The sequence below is a fragment of the Bos javanicus genome, chromosome 3 (assembly GCF_032452875.1).
Source record: "Bos javanicus breed banteng chromosome 3, ARS-OSU_banteng_1.0, whole genome shotgun sequence".
Taxonomy (NCBI): domain Eukaryota; kingdom Metazoa; phylum Chordata; class Mammalia; order Artiodactyla; family Bovidae; genus Bos; species Bos javanicus.
The window spans coordinates 102,412,733-102,431,040 of record NC_083870.1 but is presented as its reverse complement, the minus strand read 5'-3'; the positions used below and the strand labels follow the sequence as shown (position 1 = coordinate 102,431,040).

The following is an 18,308-nucleotide window of genomic DNA, read 5'->3' as shown; positions in this document are numbered from 1 at the left end:
ACCAACAGTTGTAGTTCAGTATGGCAAGTGCCCATGTGGGCAAGCATGTAATGTGGGTGGTGGTAGATGGACAATGAGCACAGAGGAGGCACTTGGCCCAATCTGGGGATCTAGGAGTTACTCCCAGTGAAACTGACATCTGAGCTGATTTGTGAAGGACCAGGAAGCAGAAGGAGGAGAACAAGGAAGAACATTCCAGGCAGAGGGAATAGGATAGCAAGAGAGCATACTCAATGAGACCCCCCAACATATATTTGATATATATTCAGGGCACTGAGTACTTCCCACTGGCTGGACCATAGTATGTGTGAGAGAATAAAGGCAGATGAGGCTGGACACGTAGAAACATTCAAGAAGGTTGAAAAGGCTGTGCCTGTGATTTTATCAAAGCCTGGGAGCTCTCTCCTTAGATCTCCAGGGCGCCAATCTCCTAGTCTGGGAGCCTGGATGGAATTCCTGATTTCCTTGCAACCAGGCTTACTGCAAAGAATCTATTTGAAATCCAGTGAGTTCCTTTTACCAAATTCCCCAGAAGGGCCTTGTTGTTTATCTCCTTATTCCTTTAGAATGTCCTGGCTCCTCCCCTCCACCCGCCTCTGGAAACTTGGTGTGGAAAAGGGACTGAAGTGCTGATTGTAGGAAATGAAGCTTGATTCAAGGTTTAAACACCAACAGCTCTTCATGAAACAGTAACCACTGCCCGGCAAGCTATGACTCTCCCTCTCTCCCCACAGGCCTGCAGAGTTAGCCACCAAGTACGAAAACTTTTCAGAGGGAACCTGCAAGCCTGGCTATGCTTCGGCCTTGATGACTGCCATCTTCCCCCGGTAAGTGCTCGGGTTTCTTCCCATCACCTGGTTAGCCCGGTCCATGGCCCAGGGCTCAGACACACCTGCCCCTGGTGGCAAGTGGTGTGCTCCTGAGAAAGTGAGATTCTGTGATGTCTTCTCTCCTGCATCCTTGAGTCTGTGGGTGCCTGAATGCCTGAAATAACTTTGCTTTTGGTTGGCTCCTACCCTAGTCCTACTCTTGGCCCTGGTTACACCTTACCTCATCCTCTCTGAGCTTGTACCTGCCAGCACAGCTCGTTTCTGCAGAGGAGAAAGAGGAGGTAGGACCTATGTGCTCCCTCTCGGAAGCCAGGTATCCAGAGGCAGCCAGACAGTGCTCCGCAGCACAGAAGCTCATAGTCCTTTTTAGAAGCTCGGACCTGGCTTCAGGGAGGCATGTCCAAATAAAGCAGGAAATAGAGCAGAGGAGTTTCTGAGGCTGGCTGTTTTGGCACCTTCCCTCTCTGTCCCTTTGGCGTCCTGGAGTTCCTGATTTCTTTGATTGCAGGCTGCTGAAAGAAGACCTGCCAAACCCTGGGAGATCCTTTCACCAAATTCCCCTAAGAGGCCTTGCTTGCTTATCTGCCTTTTCCTTTCTGGTTTTCTTTCCTGAAGCCTCGGTGTGGAAAAGAGCCTAATGTGCTGTGATCATCTTGTCTGCAGTCTGAGTGCAGTGAGACCCTTGGGGTTGTTTCACTCCATCAGAGAGCTATAGGAGTATCTGACTCAAGGGGTTGTAGGAGGGGCTGCTCAGGACCTCTGGGAGTCAAGATGTAGCACTCAGACCACCAGAGGAGCCCTTGGGGTGGCCTCTTGGAGTGGGCTCTGCTCACTGGGGGAAGGGTATGCACCCCATCCCTTAGAGGATGAGGTTAGGGCACACAGTGTCCTTGCACAGGAATGCTATTATGGTCTCTTTCTTTCCTAACATAAGCCATTCAAGCTTAGCTCCTTGTATAAAATGGGGGCTCTGCTGGCTGGATATCTGGTGTTCAGATAGAGATCTTTGTCCAGGCTCTGCATTCTGACTTGATTCCAGTATTTTGCTTCTCCCAGCTATTTACTGAGCACTTTTTCAGGGTCTGGCAGTATGTTCCATATTCTTACATAGGTTTTCTCAGACCTACAGGGCTCAGGCCCCTGGGCCAGACACGTGTGAGTTTTCCTTGACCTGCATGTGGATTTTATAACTGAAAGTAATACAAGCACATGGGGAAAAGAACTCAATAGTACAAAAGGGTATTTACTTCCACTCCAGACCCCAGAGACAGCCAATATACCATAAAAAGGAACAGACTGTAATTATTGTCCTGTGTCTTGCTTTTAGCCACCCCAAGGGCTCCTCTGAATCCATATATGCTGATAATAGGATAATCTCTAAGATATATTGCATAATATATAATTGTTTTTTTGAGTCTGCCTCTTTTGTCTGGTATAATGCATTTGAGATTCAAGCATATGTGTAGCAGCTGTTTGTTCCTTTTTATTGCTGAATAGTATTTCATTATACAGGCATGACATTTTATGTTGTTTATCTATTCAGCAGTCAAAAGGTATCTGGGTTAATTCCAGTTTCTAGCTATTATAAATAAAGCTAATATAAACATTTGTGTAGAGGATGTATGCTTCACTTTGTAAGAATTTGTCAATGTTTTCAGAGGTGACTATATTCTTTTGCCTTCCTGCCAGCAGCGTATGAAGATTTTAATTGCTTTACATCCCTGATATCCATCTTTTTTATTTTAGCTGTCCTAGTAGGTTGAGAGCGGTCTCTCACTATGATTTTAATTTGTATTTTACTAATGACTAATGATGTTGAGTCAGACTTGCCTGTGAGCATCCAGGAGTCTCTGGCGAAGGCCATGGGTTGACAGTGACCTCCATGGGGTTGCTACTACTGCTGCTAACTCGCTTCAGTCGTGTCCGACTCTGTGCGACCCCAGAGACGGCAGCCCACCAGGCTCCCCCATCCCTAGGATTCTCCAGGCAAGAACACTGGAGTGGGTTGCCATTTCCTTCTCCAATGCATGAAAGTGAAAAGTCAAAGTGAAGTCGCTCAGTCGTGTCTGACTCTTAGTGACCCCATGGACCACAGCCCACCAGGCTCCTCCGTCCATGGGATTTTCCAGGCAAGAGTGCTGGAGTGGGGTGCCATTGCATGGGGTTAGGGGCACTGAATACAACAGGCCTGAGAGCCTCGGGGTGTGCTGCCATAAATCCTTTCGAAGGAGGTAGCCATTACCCCTACCATAGTTTGGCCTCAGGGAAGGAACTACAGGGAGGAAACACAGCCCCGCCCATCAACAGAAAATTGGATTAAAGGTTTACTGAGTATGGCCCTGCCTACCAGAGCGGGTCTTCCCAGGTGGCACTAGTGGTAAAGAACCCGCCTGTCAATGCAGGAGATATAAGAGACAAGGGTTCAATCCCTGGGTTGGGAAGATCCCCTGGAAGAGGGCACGGCAACCCACTCCATTATTCTTGCCTGGAGAATCCCATGGACAGAGGAGTCTGGCGGGCTACAGTCCATAGGATCACAAAGAGTCGGACATGCCTGAAGTGACTTAGCACATCAGAGCAAGACCCAAATTCCCCCGCAGCCAGTCCCTCGCATCAGGAAGCTTCCACAAGCCTCTTATCCTCACCCATTTCAGAGGGCAGACAGAACAAAAACCACAATCACAGGAAACTAACCAAACCGATCACGTGGATCGCAGCCTTGTCCTATTCAATGAAACTATGAGCCATGCCATGTAGGGCCACTCAAGATGGATGGGTAATGATGGAGAGTCCTGACAAAATGTAGTCCATTGGAGAAGTGAATGGCAAACCACTTCAGTGTTCTTACCTGCGAACTCCATAAATAGTATGAAAAGGCAAAAAGATATGACACTGAAAGATGAACTCCCCAGGTTGGTAGGTGCCCAATATGCTACTTGAGAAGAGTGGAGAAATATCTCCAAAAGGAATGAAGAGGCTGAGCCAAAGTGAAAACGGCACCCAGCTGTGGATGTGACTGGTGATGGAAGTAAAGTCTGATGCTGTAAAGAAAATATTGCATAGAAACGTAAAATGTCAGGTCCATGAGTCAAGGTAAATTGAACATAGTCAAGCAAGAGATGGCAAGAGTGAACATCAACATTTTAGGAAGCAGTGAACTAAAATGGACTGGAATGGGTGAATTTAATTCAGATGATCATTGTATCTACTACTGTGGGCAAGAATCCCTTAGAAGAAATGGAGTAGCCCTCATAGTCAACAAAACAGTCCAAAATGCAGTACTCGGATGCAATCTCAAAAATGACAGAATGATCTCTGTTCAGTTCCAAGGCAAACCATTCAATATCACAGTAAACAAAGTCTATGACCCAACCAGTAATGCTGAAGAACCTGAAGTTGAACTGTTCTATGAAGACCTACAAGACCTTCTAAAACTAACACCCAAAAAAGATGTCCTTTTCATCATAGGGGATTGGAATGCAAAAGTAGAAAGTCAAGAGGTACATGGATTAACAGGCAAGTTTGGCCTTGGAGTACAAAATGAAGCAGGGCAAAGGCTAACAGACCTTTGCCAAGAGAACACACTGGTCATAGCAAATACCCTCTTCCAACAACACAAGAGAAGATTCTACACATGGACATCACCAGATGGTCAATACTGAAATCAGATTGATTATATTCTTTGCAGCCAAAGATGGAAACGTTCTATACAGTCAGCAAAAACCAAGACCAGGAGCTGACTGTGGCTCACATCATGAACTCCTTATTGCAAATTCAGACTTGAGTTGAAGAAAGTAGGGGAAACCACTAGACCATTCAGGTATGACCTAAATCAAATCCCTTATGATTATACAGTGGAAGTGACAAATAGATTTAAAAGATTAGATCTGATAGACAGACTGCCTGAGAAACTATGGATGGAGGTTTGTAATATTGTACAGGAGGCTGTAATCAAAACCATGCCCAAGAAAAAGAAATGCAAAAGGCAAAATGGTTGTCTGAGGAGGCCTTACAAATAGCTGAGAAAAGAAAAGTGAAAGGTAAAAGAAAGATATACCCATTTGAATGCAGAGTTCCAAAGAATAGCAAGGACAGATAAGACAACCTTCCTAAGTGATCAGTATAAAGAAGTAGAGGAAAAAATAGAGTGAGAAAGACTAGAGATCTCTTCAAGAAAATTAGAGATACCAAGGGAACATTTCATGCAAAGATGGGCACCAAAAAGGAAAGAAACGGAATGACCTAACAGAAGCAGAAGATATTAAGAAGAAGTGGCAAGAATACACAGAAGAACTGTACAAAAAAGATCTTCATGACCCAGAAAAATCATGATGGTGTGATCACTCACCTAGAGCCAGACCTCCTGTAATGCAAAGACAAATGGGCCTTAGAAAGCATCACTACAAACAAAGTTAGTGGAGGTGATGGAATTCCAGTTGAGCTATTTCAAATCCTGAAAGATGATGCTGTGAAAGTGCTGCACTCAATATGCCAGCAAATTTGGAAAACTCAGCAGTGGCCACAGGACTGGAAAAGGTCAGTTTTCATTCCAATCCCAAAGAAAGGCAATGCCAAAGAATGCTCAAACTACCGCACAATTGCACTCATCTCACACGCTAGTAAAGTAGTGCTCAAAGTTCTCCAAGTGAGGCTTCAGTAGTATGTGAACCATGAATTTCCAGATGTTCAAGCTGGATTTAGAAAAGGCAGAGGAACTAGAGATCAAGTTGCCAAGATCTATTGGATCATCAAAAAAGCAAGAGAGTTCCAGAAAAACATCTACTTCTGCTTTATTGACTATGCCAAAGCCTTTGTGCTGTGTGGATCACAATAAACTGTGGAAAATTCTGAAAGAGATGGGAATACCAGACCACCTTTCCTGCCTCTTGAGAAATCTGTATGCAGGTCAAGAAGCAACAGTTAGAACCCACATGGAACAACGGACTGGCTTCACATTGGGAGAGGAGTATATCAAGGCTGTATATTGTCACCCTGCTTATTTAACTTATATGCAGAGTACATCATGTGAAATGCTGGGCTGATAAAGCACAAGCTGGAATCAAGATTTCCAGGAGAAATGTCAATAACCTCAGATATGCAGACAACACCACCCTTATGGCAGAAAGTGAAGAACTAAAGAGCCTCTTGATGAAAGTGAAAGAGGAGAGTGAAAACGCTGGCTTAAAATGCAGCATTCAAAAAATGAAGATCATGACATCTGGTACTATCACTTCATGGCAAATAGATGGGGAAACAATGGAAACAGTGAGATAGTTAATTTTCTTGGGCTCCAAAATTACTGCAAAGGGTGACTGCAGCCATAAAATTAGAAGATGCTTGCTCTTTGGAAGAAAAGCTATAACAAACCTAGAGAGCATGTTAAAAGGTAGAGACATCACTTTGCCAACAAAGGTCCATCTAGTCAAAGCTATGGTATTTCCAGTAGTCATGTATGGATGTGAGAGTTGGACCATGAAGAAAGCTGAGTGCCAAAGAATTGATGCTTTTGAACTGTGGTGTTGGAGAAGACTGTTGAGAGTCCCTTGGATAGTAAGGAGATCAAACCAGTCAATTCTAAAGGAAATCAGTCCTGAATAGTCACTGGAAGGACTGATGCTGAAGCTTAAGCTCCAGTACTTTGGCCATCTGATGCAAAAAACTGACTCATTGGAAAAGACCCTGATGGGTAAGGTTGAAGGCAGGAGGAGAAGGGGATGACAGAGGATGAGATGGTTGGATGGTATCACCGACTCCATGGACATGAGTTTGAGCAAGCCCCAGGAGTTGGTAATGGACAGGGAAGCCTGGCATGCTGCCGTCCATGGGGTTGCAGAGTCTGACACAACTGAACAACTGAATTGAACTGACTTTTTCCTTTGTGTAGATGCATGTTTCTATTTGTTCTTTTTCTTTTGCTTGAAGAATGTCTTTTAACATTACTTATGAAGAAAATTTAATGGCAATGAAATCTATCAGCTTTGGTTTCTCTGATCAAGTCTTTATTTTACCTTCAGCTTCAAAAAGTTGTTTTTGACTGCGTATACAATTCTAGGTTGACAATTTCATAAACACACACACACACAGTACTTTAAAGATATAACTTCATTTTCTTTTGATTTGTATAGTTTCTATGTCTTCTGTCATTGTTACCTTTTTTTGCTTTGTATGTAACATTTCTCTTTTCCTCTGGCTACTTTTTTGAGATTTTATTCCTTATCACTTGTTTTCAGCAATTTGATATGATGCACTTTGTTGTAGTTTTCTTTATATTATTCTTGACTTGCATTTATCTAGCTCAGTGAATCTGTGGGTTTGTATTTACTTTTAATCAAATTTGGATGCTTTTTGTCCTTATTTTTTCAAATATATTTTCTGTTCATCACCCTTCCCAGGATTCCAGTTACATGTATGTTAAGCCTTTGGTCCAATTGGTTTGTTTGATGCTATTGTGTTGGTGGGGTTTTTTCCTCCCAATTTCTTATTTCTCTTTGTGTTTCATTTTGGACAGCTGATATTTCTGTGTTTTCACGTCCACTGATATTTCTTTTGTGGTGTCTAATCAGCTGTTAATCCCATCTGGTGTGTTTTCATGTCAGATACTGTGTTTGTAATCCCTGTGGTTCTATTAAGGTCTTTTTATATCTTGCACTTCATTCTTTATTATGTCCATGTGTTCTTCTATTGGTAATTTCATCATCTCTATCTTTTCTGGGGTGGTTTCTCTTGATTGATTTTTCTCCTGGTAATGACCTATATTTCTAATTTTTCATATGCCTGACTGGTAATTTTTTTTATTAGATTCAAAACAATGTGAAATTTATGTTTTTATGTGCAAGATTTTTTTTTGTATTCTCTTAAATAGTTCTAGTTTTGCTTGGGTGTGTAGTTAAATTACTTGGAATCAGTTGTATTCCTTTGAGACTTGCTTTTAACGCTGTTGGTGCAGGTGTTGAGTAACCCTTTGTCTAGAGCTAATTTATCCCCATTACTAATGCAGTACCTGTCTGAAGACTTGACTCAGTGCCTTGTTGGTTGCAAGGCGTTTCCACCCTGCCTGATTTATTTCCACAGTGCTTTTGTCAATACAATGAATTTATAATTTTGAAAGTTATTGGCAAATTGTCCTCTGTAGCAGTTCTTGAATTTATATCTACACATAGTATTTTATAGAGTTGTCTTTGTCTATTTTCATCCAATACTTGTATAGCTTTATTATTTATATTTGAATTAATAATCCATTTGAGATTTTTATTGTTTTGTTTTGGTGTTAGGCATGATTCTTGGTGTCAGGATCTGGATTTAATTATTTTCCTTATGGGTAACTAGTGTTTTTTTGATATTTTGACCAAAAAGTTGTAAGTAAATTTAGGAATTTGAAATTTGTAGCAACACTATTTTGACACAAGAGGTTTTGATACAGTTCTTTTAACATGTTAGTTTTGACCCCACCTAATAAAAACCAACTTAAATCTCTCTCTCTCTGTTTTGTTACCAAGTGCTGTATGAAGCACATTCTCACTCTGTTCCTAAGCCTCAGGCCTCTTTGAGCCCACCCAGTCACTGCCTCCCACACCTGAGCAAAGACTGGGGAGCAGGCAGTGGTAAAGGAAGGGATGCTGATACTCTGGCCTGTCCAGGATGCAGAATCCTGCTTCTCTGGGAAGCCAGCCGGCTCACTCTCGCACCTGCCTCCTTTCCTCTTCAAAACTTGCCTACCTGGATCCATTGTCCTCTAGTGAGAGAGATGGGGAGGAGGGGGCATGAGATCCAAAGGAACTCAGATTTATTGAGCATCTGCTCAACTCTGTACAGTGGATTAGGGCTTTTCATCCATTGGTCTCATGGAAGGGAAAATCTTCCCTGACCTCCTCCCATGAACACACTGTTATTCTTTCCTCAACCCATCCTGCTGAGTGCTGCACACATTGCTCTGTTATTGTACTTATAACTGTGTATTGATATTTCTTCTTCCATCATAGGCTGTGCACCCCTTAGCACAGAAGTATGGTCTTGTTCATGGCTGCTAGTACTTAGCAGACCCTTTAGCACTTAGTAGGTGCCTAATGCTTGTTACATGAATGGATATGGATCTCTGCCCTTGGGAGACTAAGAGTCTGAGGGTGTGAGAAATGTTGATAAAACACTGTTTCAGTGGAGAGAGTTACCAATGAAAAATAACTATTTTGACATGTCTTTGGATATCAGTTGTTATGTACTTACTGAAAGCCCATGTGCCTAGCGCCATACTAGGTATCCGAGAACACTTATAAGAGGAGTTCCTATTGGAGAGCACCTTATAATCCTAATCTTATTAATATAATAATCTTAAAAATAGTCCAAGTCTTCTGATGTTCCGACTCAAAACATACCCAGAAAACACACTTGCTTTATTCAAGTTATTTTATTTAGAATGGCTCATTGGCTTTTAAATAGTAGCTTTACCATTGATGATTCCTTGGTGGCTCAGATGGTAACAAATTTGCATGCAATGCAGGAGATCCAAGTTCGATCCCTGGGTCAGGAAGATCCCCTGAAGAAGGGAATGGCTACCCACTCCAGTATTCTTGGCTAAAGAATTCCATGGACAGAGGAACCTGGCGGGCTGCAGTCCACGAGTCTGTCACAAAGAGTCAGACACTACTGAGTGACTAACACACACACCAATGTGTGCTAGATTAGAAAGAGATGAGATGTGGGGACCCAACGTGCTCAGAGCGCTCTCCCTCAATAGGCTGTGCATGATCTTGGAAAAGTCAGAGCATCACATAACTCATTAGTCAAGAGGATGAAATGAGATGATGTATCTTGGGGCTATGAATGTTAGATCCTTCCAACAAAATTTAATATTAGACATTAATTGAATTCTGTTTTTTCAATGACTTTCATTAAATCAGGTTAGTTTTTTTTCAGTAAGAAATAAAGATCCCAGAATAGGTCATGGTATACATTTAAAATGTAGGTTTAAAAAATATGTATAACTCATAAAAGCTTTTTAAAAATATTTTTACTTCCTTATGTCTTTGGCTGGGCAGAGATCTTCGTTGCAGCGTGCGGGATCTTTAGCTGTGGCATGCAAACTCTTAGTTGTGGCGTGTGGGCTCTAGTTCCCTGACCAGGATCGAACCCAGGCCCCTTGCATTGGGAGCACGAGTCTTAGCCACTGCACCACCAAGGAAGTCCCTAATTCATAAAATCTGAATGGACGCTCCCCATTTTCCTAGCAGTGTTTTGCTATAAACGTACAAGTGGCTTTTTAGAAGTGCTTTCGTGAAAGATTGAGTATCATGTCTTTCTGATGGTCACCAGCAGAGCCATTCAGCATCAGGTACAAGCGCACAGCCATAGGCGAGGCCTGCGGCAAACAGTTGCAGCAGAAAGCAGAATCCAGACCCAGACTGTGCCCAAGCACAGCAGCGACACTGACAGCCAACACCTACTGACGTATCAATATTGACTTCCCAGATCCTCTGCTAAGAACTTTTCCTGTTTGTTCTGTTTAAGAATCTGCCTGCCAACGCAAGAGATGCAATAGATGTGGATTCGATCCCTGGGTTGGGAAGATCCCCTAGAGCAGGAAATGGCAACCCACTCCAGTATTCTTGCCTGGAAGATCCCATGGACAGAGGAGCCTGCTGGGCTACAGTCCATAGGGTTGCAAAGAGTCAGACCTGACTGAGCACGCATGCACAAGCACAGTCTTCCCAACAATCCTCTGAAATAGAACAGTTATTGATACACTTTTAGCTCTGAGGAAATGGAGGCATAAGGAAGTTAAGCAATTGGCCTGAGGTCACATGGATAGGATGTTTTGAACCTGAGTACTCTGACCTCAGAGCTTACATGCTCAACTGCCACCTTCTACTGCCTCTTGCTGCTGCTGTCTTATGGACAGGGTGGCTGGGGGCCAGATCACAGAGGTCTACCAGATGCCCTGTGGAGGCTCTAGCGGCATTGGTGTGGAACTGCCCTCTTGCCCAGCTCTACAGAGGAAAACCTCACTCCCTTGAGATGTTTGTTGCCTTGGGAAGGCCAGGGTGTGTAGTGTGTGTCTGTAACTGTGTGTGTCTGTGATTCTCATACTACTAAGGAATCATAGCTGTCATCCAAGCTGACCAAGTTCCCCAGAGTGCAAAGGATGGCCTGTGAAACCTTGCTGAGATCTCTGAGGCAGGAAATAGGGAGGAATAACAGTCCCAGCTGCCTGTTTGGGGAACCGTGCATGAGAAGGTGCCGGAGGCCCATTGCACTGCCCTGGGGGATTTGAAAATTTATAGTCTTCTGGCCGGGGTGACTGGGTATCTTGTATCCCCACATTCCAAAGCCCCTCCCCCTCTGTCCTTCATGGATTCTGGGACTTTTATCACTTCAACACCAGGGAGGAGTGGAAAGATGGGAAAGGCATCCTTGTAAAGCTCTGTCCCGTACCATAAATTACAGAGGAGAATAGAGCACCATCCGCTTCCATAGATTCATTGTCCTAGCCTGAGAGCAAGCTGAGTGTTCCCCCACTCCCCTGCCCAGGAGTGTGCAAGAGACTTGTTACTCTTGCTCTCTCTGCTTCCTCATTCCCCCTTATTCTTAATTTCTGTACTCTCAATTCCATTCCCACCACCCCTCCCTGAAATGCTCTTGTCCAGATCGCCCAGAAGGACTAACTGACACATCCAATGGGCGGACCTCTTTTTTTGACCTCTCTGAAACATTTGGCAGTATTGATCTCTTTCTCCATGTTGAACATTTTGTAACCCTCTTTTCATTAATGCTTGTCCAAACTCCCTTCTCATTCTCCTATTTCTCTATTATTTCTTTTCAGTCTCTTTTACAAGCAGTCTCTTTTTCCTGTACCCACCCTTAAATGTTGATGTAAAAAAAAAGGCTTCAACCATGGTCCTTTTTCTTCTCTTCTCACTATATGTTAGCTTCAGCTACAAATATGTGCTGGTGACTCTCAAATCTGTTAGGACCCCAGATCTCTTCTATCTCTAGACCCAAATATCCAACTTCCTACTGAACAGCTCCACTTGGATGACTCTTGAGCATCTCAAAGTCAATGTATCCAACTCACCAAATTTTCAATCATTCTAATCAGCCCATGTTGCCTATTTCGGTGAATGATACCACTATTCACTCTGTCACCGAAATCTGGGTGTGATTCTTTCTCCTTCCATTCTAAATCAGATATCCGGTTAGTCATCGAGTCCTGACAGGTCTACTCTCTATAGAGAAGTCCGGCCGTTCCCCTGAGCACTGATTCCCCAACCTCTCTTTAGAAACCTGAATCTTCATTCTGCTTACTGACTCCTTCATATCACTATTTAATCGTACTTAGGTTTTTCTCATCCCTTAAGAAGCTGCCATGTGGACTCCACTGTCCTAAGTAGTTGTTGTTTAATTCCTGAGTAGGATCTGACTCTTTTGTGACCCCATGGACTGTACTCCGCCAGACTCCTCTGTCCATGGGATTTCCCAGGCAAGAATACTGAAGTGGGTTGCCATTTTCTTCTCCAGGGGATCTTCCCAACCCAGGGATTGAACACATGTCTCCTGCATTGTCAGGCAGATTCGTTATGGCTGAGCCACCAGGGAAGCCCATCCTATAGTAAACGTAATGATAATAACTACCACATCATTCATTCAACAAATCTTTATTGAGCAGCTCCTAAGCACCAGATACTCTCCTAGGTGCCAGAAGCTTCAGCATCATGTAAGACACTTAAAATCTCTCCTCTTGATGGCTTACACTCCATTGGCAGCCACAGACAGCCTGTGTGTGTAAAATATCACAGTTTTATGGCATCCACAGCTTTATCCAGCCACTGTACTAAATATTGTATGTTCATTGCCTATTTAATCTTTACAGTAGCCCTGTGGAGAAAATGTTGCTATGCCTACTTTACAGATGAAAAAACTATAACCTCCCCAAGGTCACAACAACACAGAGCCAGGAACCATACCCATCAATTCCACCTTGTGTCCTGAGTTATGGCTCTGAACCGTGAACCTATAGGGGATTACAGATGCCTTTTGATTGGAGAATATAAGTATCTTCAGTAGGTACTTCTGCAGTGAAATCCTTGGATGCTGGCCTTTCTGGAAAGAGCAGAGTGCTCAGTAACTAAAGCTTCTCTGTGGAGTGTTCAAGGGCTGACAGTCCTGCCTGAGCTGGACAGACTACATGCCTGTCCTTGACCTGGACACCAGCTTGTAGCTGAAGGAACTACCATCTGTGTCCTGTTGGTTTCTCTGCCGTCAATTTTTTTTTTTCCATGTGTTCCTAAGTGACATTTGTTCTGATCTCTTCTGGGAACCAATCCATGATCTGCTTTTAAAGTAACTCCACTTCTGGGAATTGCCTGGGGGTCCAGTTGTGAGGACTCCATGCTTCCACTGCTGAGGCCAGGGGTTCAATCCCTAGTTGGGGAGCCAACATCCCATAAGCCACATGGCTAAAAAGGGGAAAAAAAATTTTTTTATTAAAAAATAAAGTAGCTCCACTTCTGGTCTCAACCTACCCCTGCTTCCTGACCTTTCCAGGAACTCATGCCCTGTAGCTACACCCTCATCTCCTTCCTCTTTGCTCTATCTTCCAATCTTTATAGGTGGATCTGTAGTACATGGCTAGAGTTGTTTTCTTTGGAGAAATCTCTTGCTCTAGATGACTAAGGACCTATATACTTCTTGCACAGGTAAATGCTGCAGACCCACCCGGTGAGATTTTTTTCTGGTTATAAACTCATACATCATAGACAAAGTGCTAGGCCTCCATCTGCTCACCACTCCTGATGTTATCAGAACGTGTCTTTTCTCCTGCCCCAATTCAGGACCTGAGGAGCTAGGTCTCATCCCCTCTCAAACTCTCCTACCAAGAGTCCTTGGCAGAATGCCCCAGCAGGTATCTGTCAGTAGGGAGCCTATTAAGTGTCTTAGAATCAGAAGTGTGTGAACTGGTCTACAACAAAGACTTTTGAGAAACGGAAAATACAGTGTTAGAAAGGTCTGTAGCAATTAGAGTAAGTTTTTGTCATTTGTCATCTAACAATTTTAAAATGGGGCTTCTTATATTTTATATGTGTTTTAATTTTTATAGTGATTCATTTTTATTATATTTTATAAAAGGATCACTCTGTGACAGAATTGAAATTTGAAATGCAGCACAACAAAGTGAATCAGTTATACATATGCTGCTGCTGCTGCTGCTGCTAAGTCGCTTCAGTCGTGTCCAACTCTGTGCGACCCCAGAGACGACAGCCCACCAGGCTCCCCCGTCCCTGGGATTCTCCAGGCAAGAACACTGGAGTGGGTTGCCATTTCCTTCTCCATATACATATGCAAATACCACAACTATACTCCAATAAAAATTTTAAAAACAAACAAAAACTGGTCCTTCTTCCCAGGTAGTTTGAGAAGCATGGACTATAGTGATAAGAGTACAGGCTTTGAAAGTGAATAGGACTGGTTGGCATAATCTCTCCAGACCTCCCTTTCTTCCCCTGTACCCACTGACCCCAGGATTAAGGGAAGCAGCACCTGGACACACACAGCCAGGTTATGTGCTCTGGGAGAGGCGAGGACAGCGGGTCCTGAGTGGAGGCGCAGAGGAGGCCCCTAAGCAGGGCTGGGCGATGACAGTTTGACCCGGAGGATTCGTGGGGCAGGGGATGCGTGGGCTATCCCCGGGAAGATGGGGCTTCAGAAGCAAGTCAGACACCCTGGTGGGAGCAGCTTTTCCCCTTGCAGTCCCAGCTCCAAGCTGTGCCTGAGAGCAGGAAGCCTTAGAAGTGCTTAGTAGCCCAGCGCCTGGTGAGAGCAGACCGGCAGGCTGCATTCTTGTGGTATTTGGAGATTGATCTTGTCAAGATTAGCAGCTTTGCTTTTCTTAGTTCAGGTACAAGATCCTCACGTGGGGAGCTCTGCTGCCTGTGAGGAGCAAAAGCGGGCGAAAGCACAGAACGTGATCCTGGCCACTCACTGTTCGAGGTTCCAGGACTGGAGCAGCCCAGACAGACACTGGCTACTCAGCGGGAGGCGGGCCCGACTCTGAGCTCCACCCACACAAGTCCCGGGAGGGGCGGAGGGAGATGCTCTGCCCTGCAGCGTTGGGGAGCAGCCCGGCGGGTGGCGGTTTCAGCATCTTGTGGCTCTTCGGGCTCCATCTGCTCCCCCACGGTGACTGGCCTCCACGCATAGCTAGTGCTGCAGAGGAGAAGCAGGGCTGAAGCCTCACCGCTCCCAGGTAGAAGGAAGACTCCAGCTGATGCCTGCCTCCTGTCGTGTGAGCTTTCTGCCCCTATGCCATGCATGGAACCCAGGCTCAGGGCTGGGCTAGGGAGAGAAAGGAAATGATCCATATACACAGCTCAGAGGGAAGGTGGACAAGACTGTCCGGGGCTACATGGAGAGGGCTGGGTAACCTGGTCTCTACTCATGGGAGACCCTCGTGGGGGAAACACAAGCCTGTTTGCTGACAGCATCACAACCAGCAGGCCTGTTGACAGCTGACCTCATGACATCTCTGTGCCTCTCATGTTGGGACAGTCCCATCCTCCCTCCCCACGTTCCCAGAGCTTGGTACAGGGAAGTTTCCTGCAGCAACACAACTTGAAAACAGATGGTTGCAAAACACGGAAGAACACCTTGGACTCTTGCTCAGCCCCTCGAGAGTGTCTGGGCCAGGGGCCAGCTGCAGAGCTTGCCCCAGGAAGCACACCGCCAAATGGAGTGAGACCCCCAAATGGGGCAAGGCAGGTACAGGAGGCCTGGGCTCAGAAACCGGCTCTCTGGGGCTGGATGAGGGATGGTTCTGTGCCTATCATCCCCACTACCCGTGGTCCCCTGTGTCCAGGGGCAGTGTCATCTGTGGGGTTCTGGCCAGGGAAACGGCTGTCTCTGCTTCATTCCCCATCTCCCCCACCACCCTCCTGCAAGCCCCCAGGACCAGCAACAGGGATTCAGGCAGGACTTGATTCAGCTTGCCCCTAGGACCTTTTGAACCTTCTGTTAAGCGGCCGCCAGGACGACCATGTCTTTCTTTTCTTGCTCAGAGGCTGCTGCCCGCACAGGTCCCCTCCCCACAGTGGGCTTGTCTCCACTCCCCCCACCACCCCCAGGGAGGATGCAGCGAGAGTGATCGCTGGTTCGATTAGGCTTGCTGAGCCCATGTGGGGAAGGAAGGCCTCGGGGGCAGTGACCTTTTATAAAAATGTGGTCAGCAGCTGCCTCTGGTGTAGCCCGCTCTTCCTGAGGCATGATGGAGAGCAGTGCCAGAGGCAGCAGGCTCAGCAGACCACGCCCCAGGCTGTGGGGAAAGACAGTTCGGCTGGGAGACTGGGGCCCTTGACCCAGCCTGGTCTCCAGCAGGCTCAACAAAGCCACTGACCCTCAAGGAGATTATAGGGAGGAAACAAAGGATTCAGGGGCTACAGGCTGGTGAGGTGTCTGTCCACACAGGCACAGCTGCATAGAGGGTAGGGGTGCAGGGGTGACCTGGAGAAGCGTTTGCCCAAGGGAGAAAGGAAGGACAGTCATCCTCTGCCCCGCCTCTGGATCCCCAGGGCGACCTCTGCTGTGAGCAGCAGGTCTTGTCCTTGTCAGTTATTAGCCCCTTGCAGGCAGGGCTTGGGAGCTGGATGCAGAGGGGGCGGGGCAGGGACATGGGCTACAGGGCTAAAGCCACCATGTTCCCTCTAAAGCTGGAGCTTGCTCATTTTCTTCCCAGACTGTGATTAGGCCTACTTATTGGCTACCTTTCAGTCCTTTTCTGAGGGTTTTCCTGAATTTCAAGAAGTAGAGAAACTTGTAGCTGTGGCAGAAGTAGTCCAACCACACTGTGCTGCGAAAGTGGGGAAGGGCATGTTTGCCACCTGACTTCACCCCAGGTCAGTGATCCCTTGAGTTCGGGGCCTTGCCAGTAGCACCCATGCCGGGACCACAGCATCTCATTCCTGCTATCTTAGCAAAGACCAAACGGGGCCAGGGCTCACCTTCCTCAGTTGGGGCAAATGAAAAGAGCCTGGGTCTTGGAGGCAAACGAACTCAGGTTTGAGTCCCAGCTTCACCACTTAACTAGCCGTGGGACCTTGGACAAGGTCCTCTAGGCCTGCCCAGGTTCAACTTCCTCACCTGTCAAGTGGGAATAACAGCCCCTACCTTGTGGGCTGTCAGGAGAATGCCACGAGACGTGTGGTTCTGGCCGTCAGTGAATGCACAGCAGTGGCAATACTTGTTGCATTCTGCCCTTACGCTTGACTGCCACCACTCCCATCAGGACCTTCCGGTGACGTGTCTTGGCTGGGAGCTGTCTGGAGTTGTACAGACTGTGCGTACAAACGCAGGTGATTGGCATCTGTTGATACAGAAATGCCTCCACATATCAGGAAGTGTGGTTTTTGGCAATCTCAGCCACACAGGATGCAACTGATAACCTGTAATTTAGTGAAGAAAAAAAAAAAGGAAAAGAAAGAAAGGGGAAAAAAGAAAAGAAAAAGTCTTCTGAACCCCTGATGGAGTTATCAGAGCACCCGGGAACTGATGCTGGCTGGTGCCCTAACCCCTGGGGAGCCCTGCCCTACAAACCATGGTCTTTTATACCTTTGTCCGTGCATACACTGTTCCCCCCAGACTGGCATGCCCTCGCCCTGATTCCCTGCCTTGAGGACACTGCCTCGATGACAACAGGCAGCTCGAACGTCACAGAGCACAGCGTCTCTTGTGTGCGTCTAGGGGTCCCCCCTCACATTCTCCACCTGTCAAACTTCAGCACAGATAGCGCTTCCCCTGCGAGGCTTTCCCTACGTGCACGGGCAGAGGTCGGCTCGGGGCTCCCACAGCTCCCTTTGTGCCTCTCTGTCACCCTCACACAGAGCACATAGTTCCCCCCCAGGTGCTCTAGTTTTCACCTTTAATGCAGCCTGTGTGGCTCATAACTGAGAGTGAGCAGGCGACAGCTCCCAAGCCCTTGCCTTTGTCTATGAGCGCGGTTGTCACGGCAGGCTTTGGCTTGGAGTGGGGTCCTGCTGACCTTCTTTTGCCACGTGCATGCACACCATGCCCCCCACCCTGACCCAGTGCTCTTTGCTTCCTTGCAGCAGCCACACTACCAGCATCAGCAATGAGAAAGGTCTAATAAATGTATTCAAGGACATATTAAATTCTAGATAATTCTCCCCTCTAAACACTGAATTTGATGGGCTCCCCGAATAAGCACAAATAACTGGGAATTGCATGTCTCTTGGTTCACTTATTTAATGCATTTTTTGTTCAGTGTCTGTGTTGGACACTGGGGAACTGGGTTTGAAAATACAGGCATGGTGCCAGATCACCATCTGGGGGACCTTCAATGCAGCTGTATCTCAGGGCTCCGGTGACATTCAAGCCAGGTTGAAAGGCAAGAGACAGTGGAGAGCCCTCTCCACCACCTCCTGTGCTGGCCCAGCTCTGGCTACACACTAGGTGTCTTGGGTGAACATCCCACTTAGCTCT

The 18,308-nt window shown here is 46.0% G+C and overlaps 1 protein-coding gene across 12 annotated transcripts in view; it reads left to right on the top strand.

The window, feature by feature from the left end:
* The window catches only part of ST3GAL3 (ST3 beta-galactoside alpha-2,3-sialyltransferase 3), a 214,112-nt gene that overhangs the window by 139,539 nt on the left and 56,265 nt on the right, over positions 1-18,308 (top strand). For 11 of the 12 annotated variants that reach the window (XM_061412201.1, XM_061412196.1, XM_061412200.1 and 8 more), the window contains one exon: positions 735-827. In XM_061412201.1, coding sequence (XP_061268185.1) covers positions 735-827 — 93 coding nt within the window. Of the gene's footprint in view, positions 1-734; positions 828-13,946; positions 15,064-18,308 lie in introns of those variants that run through there. The other variant, XM_061412197.1, reaches the window with a different exon arrangement.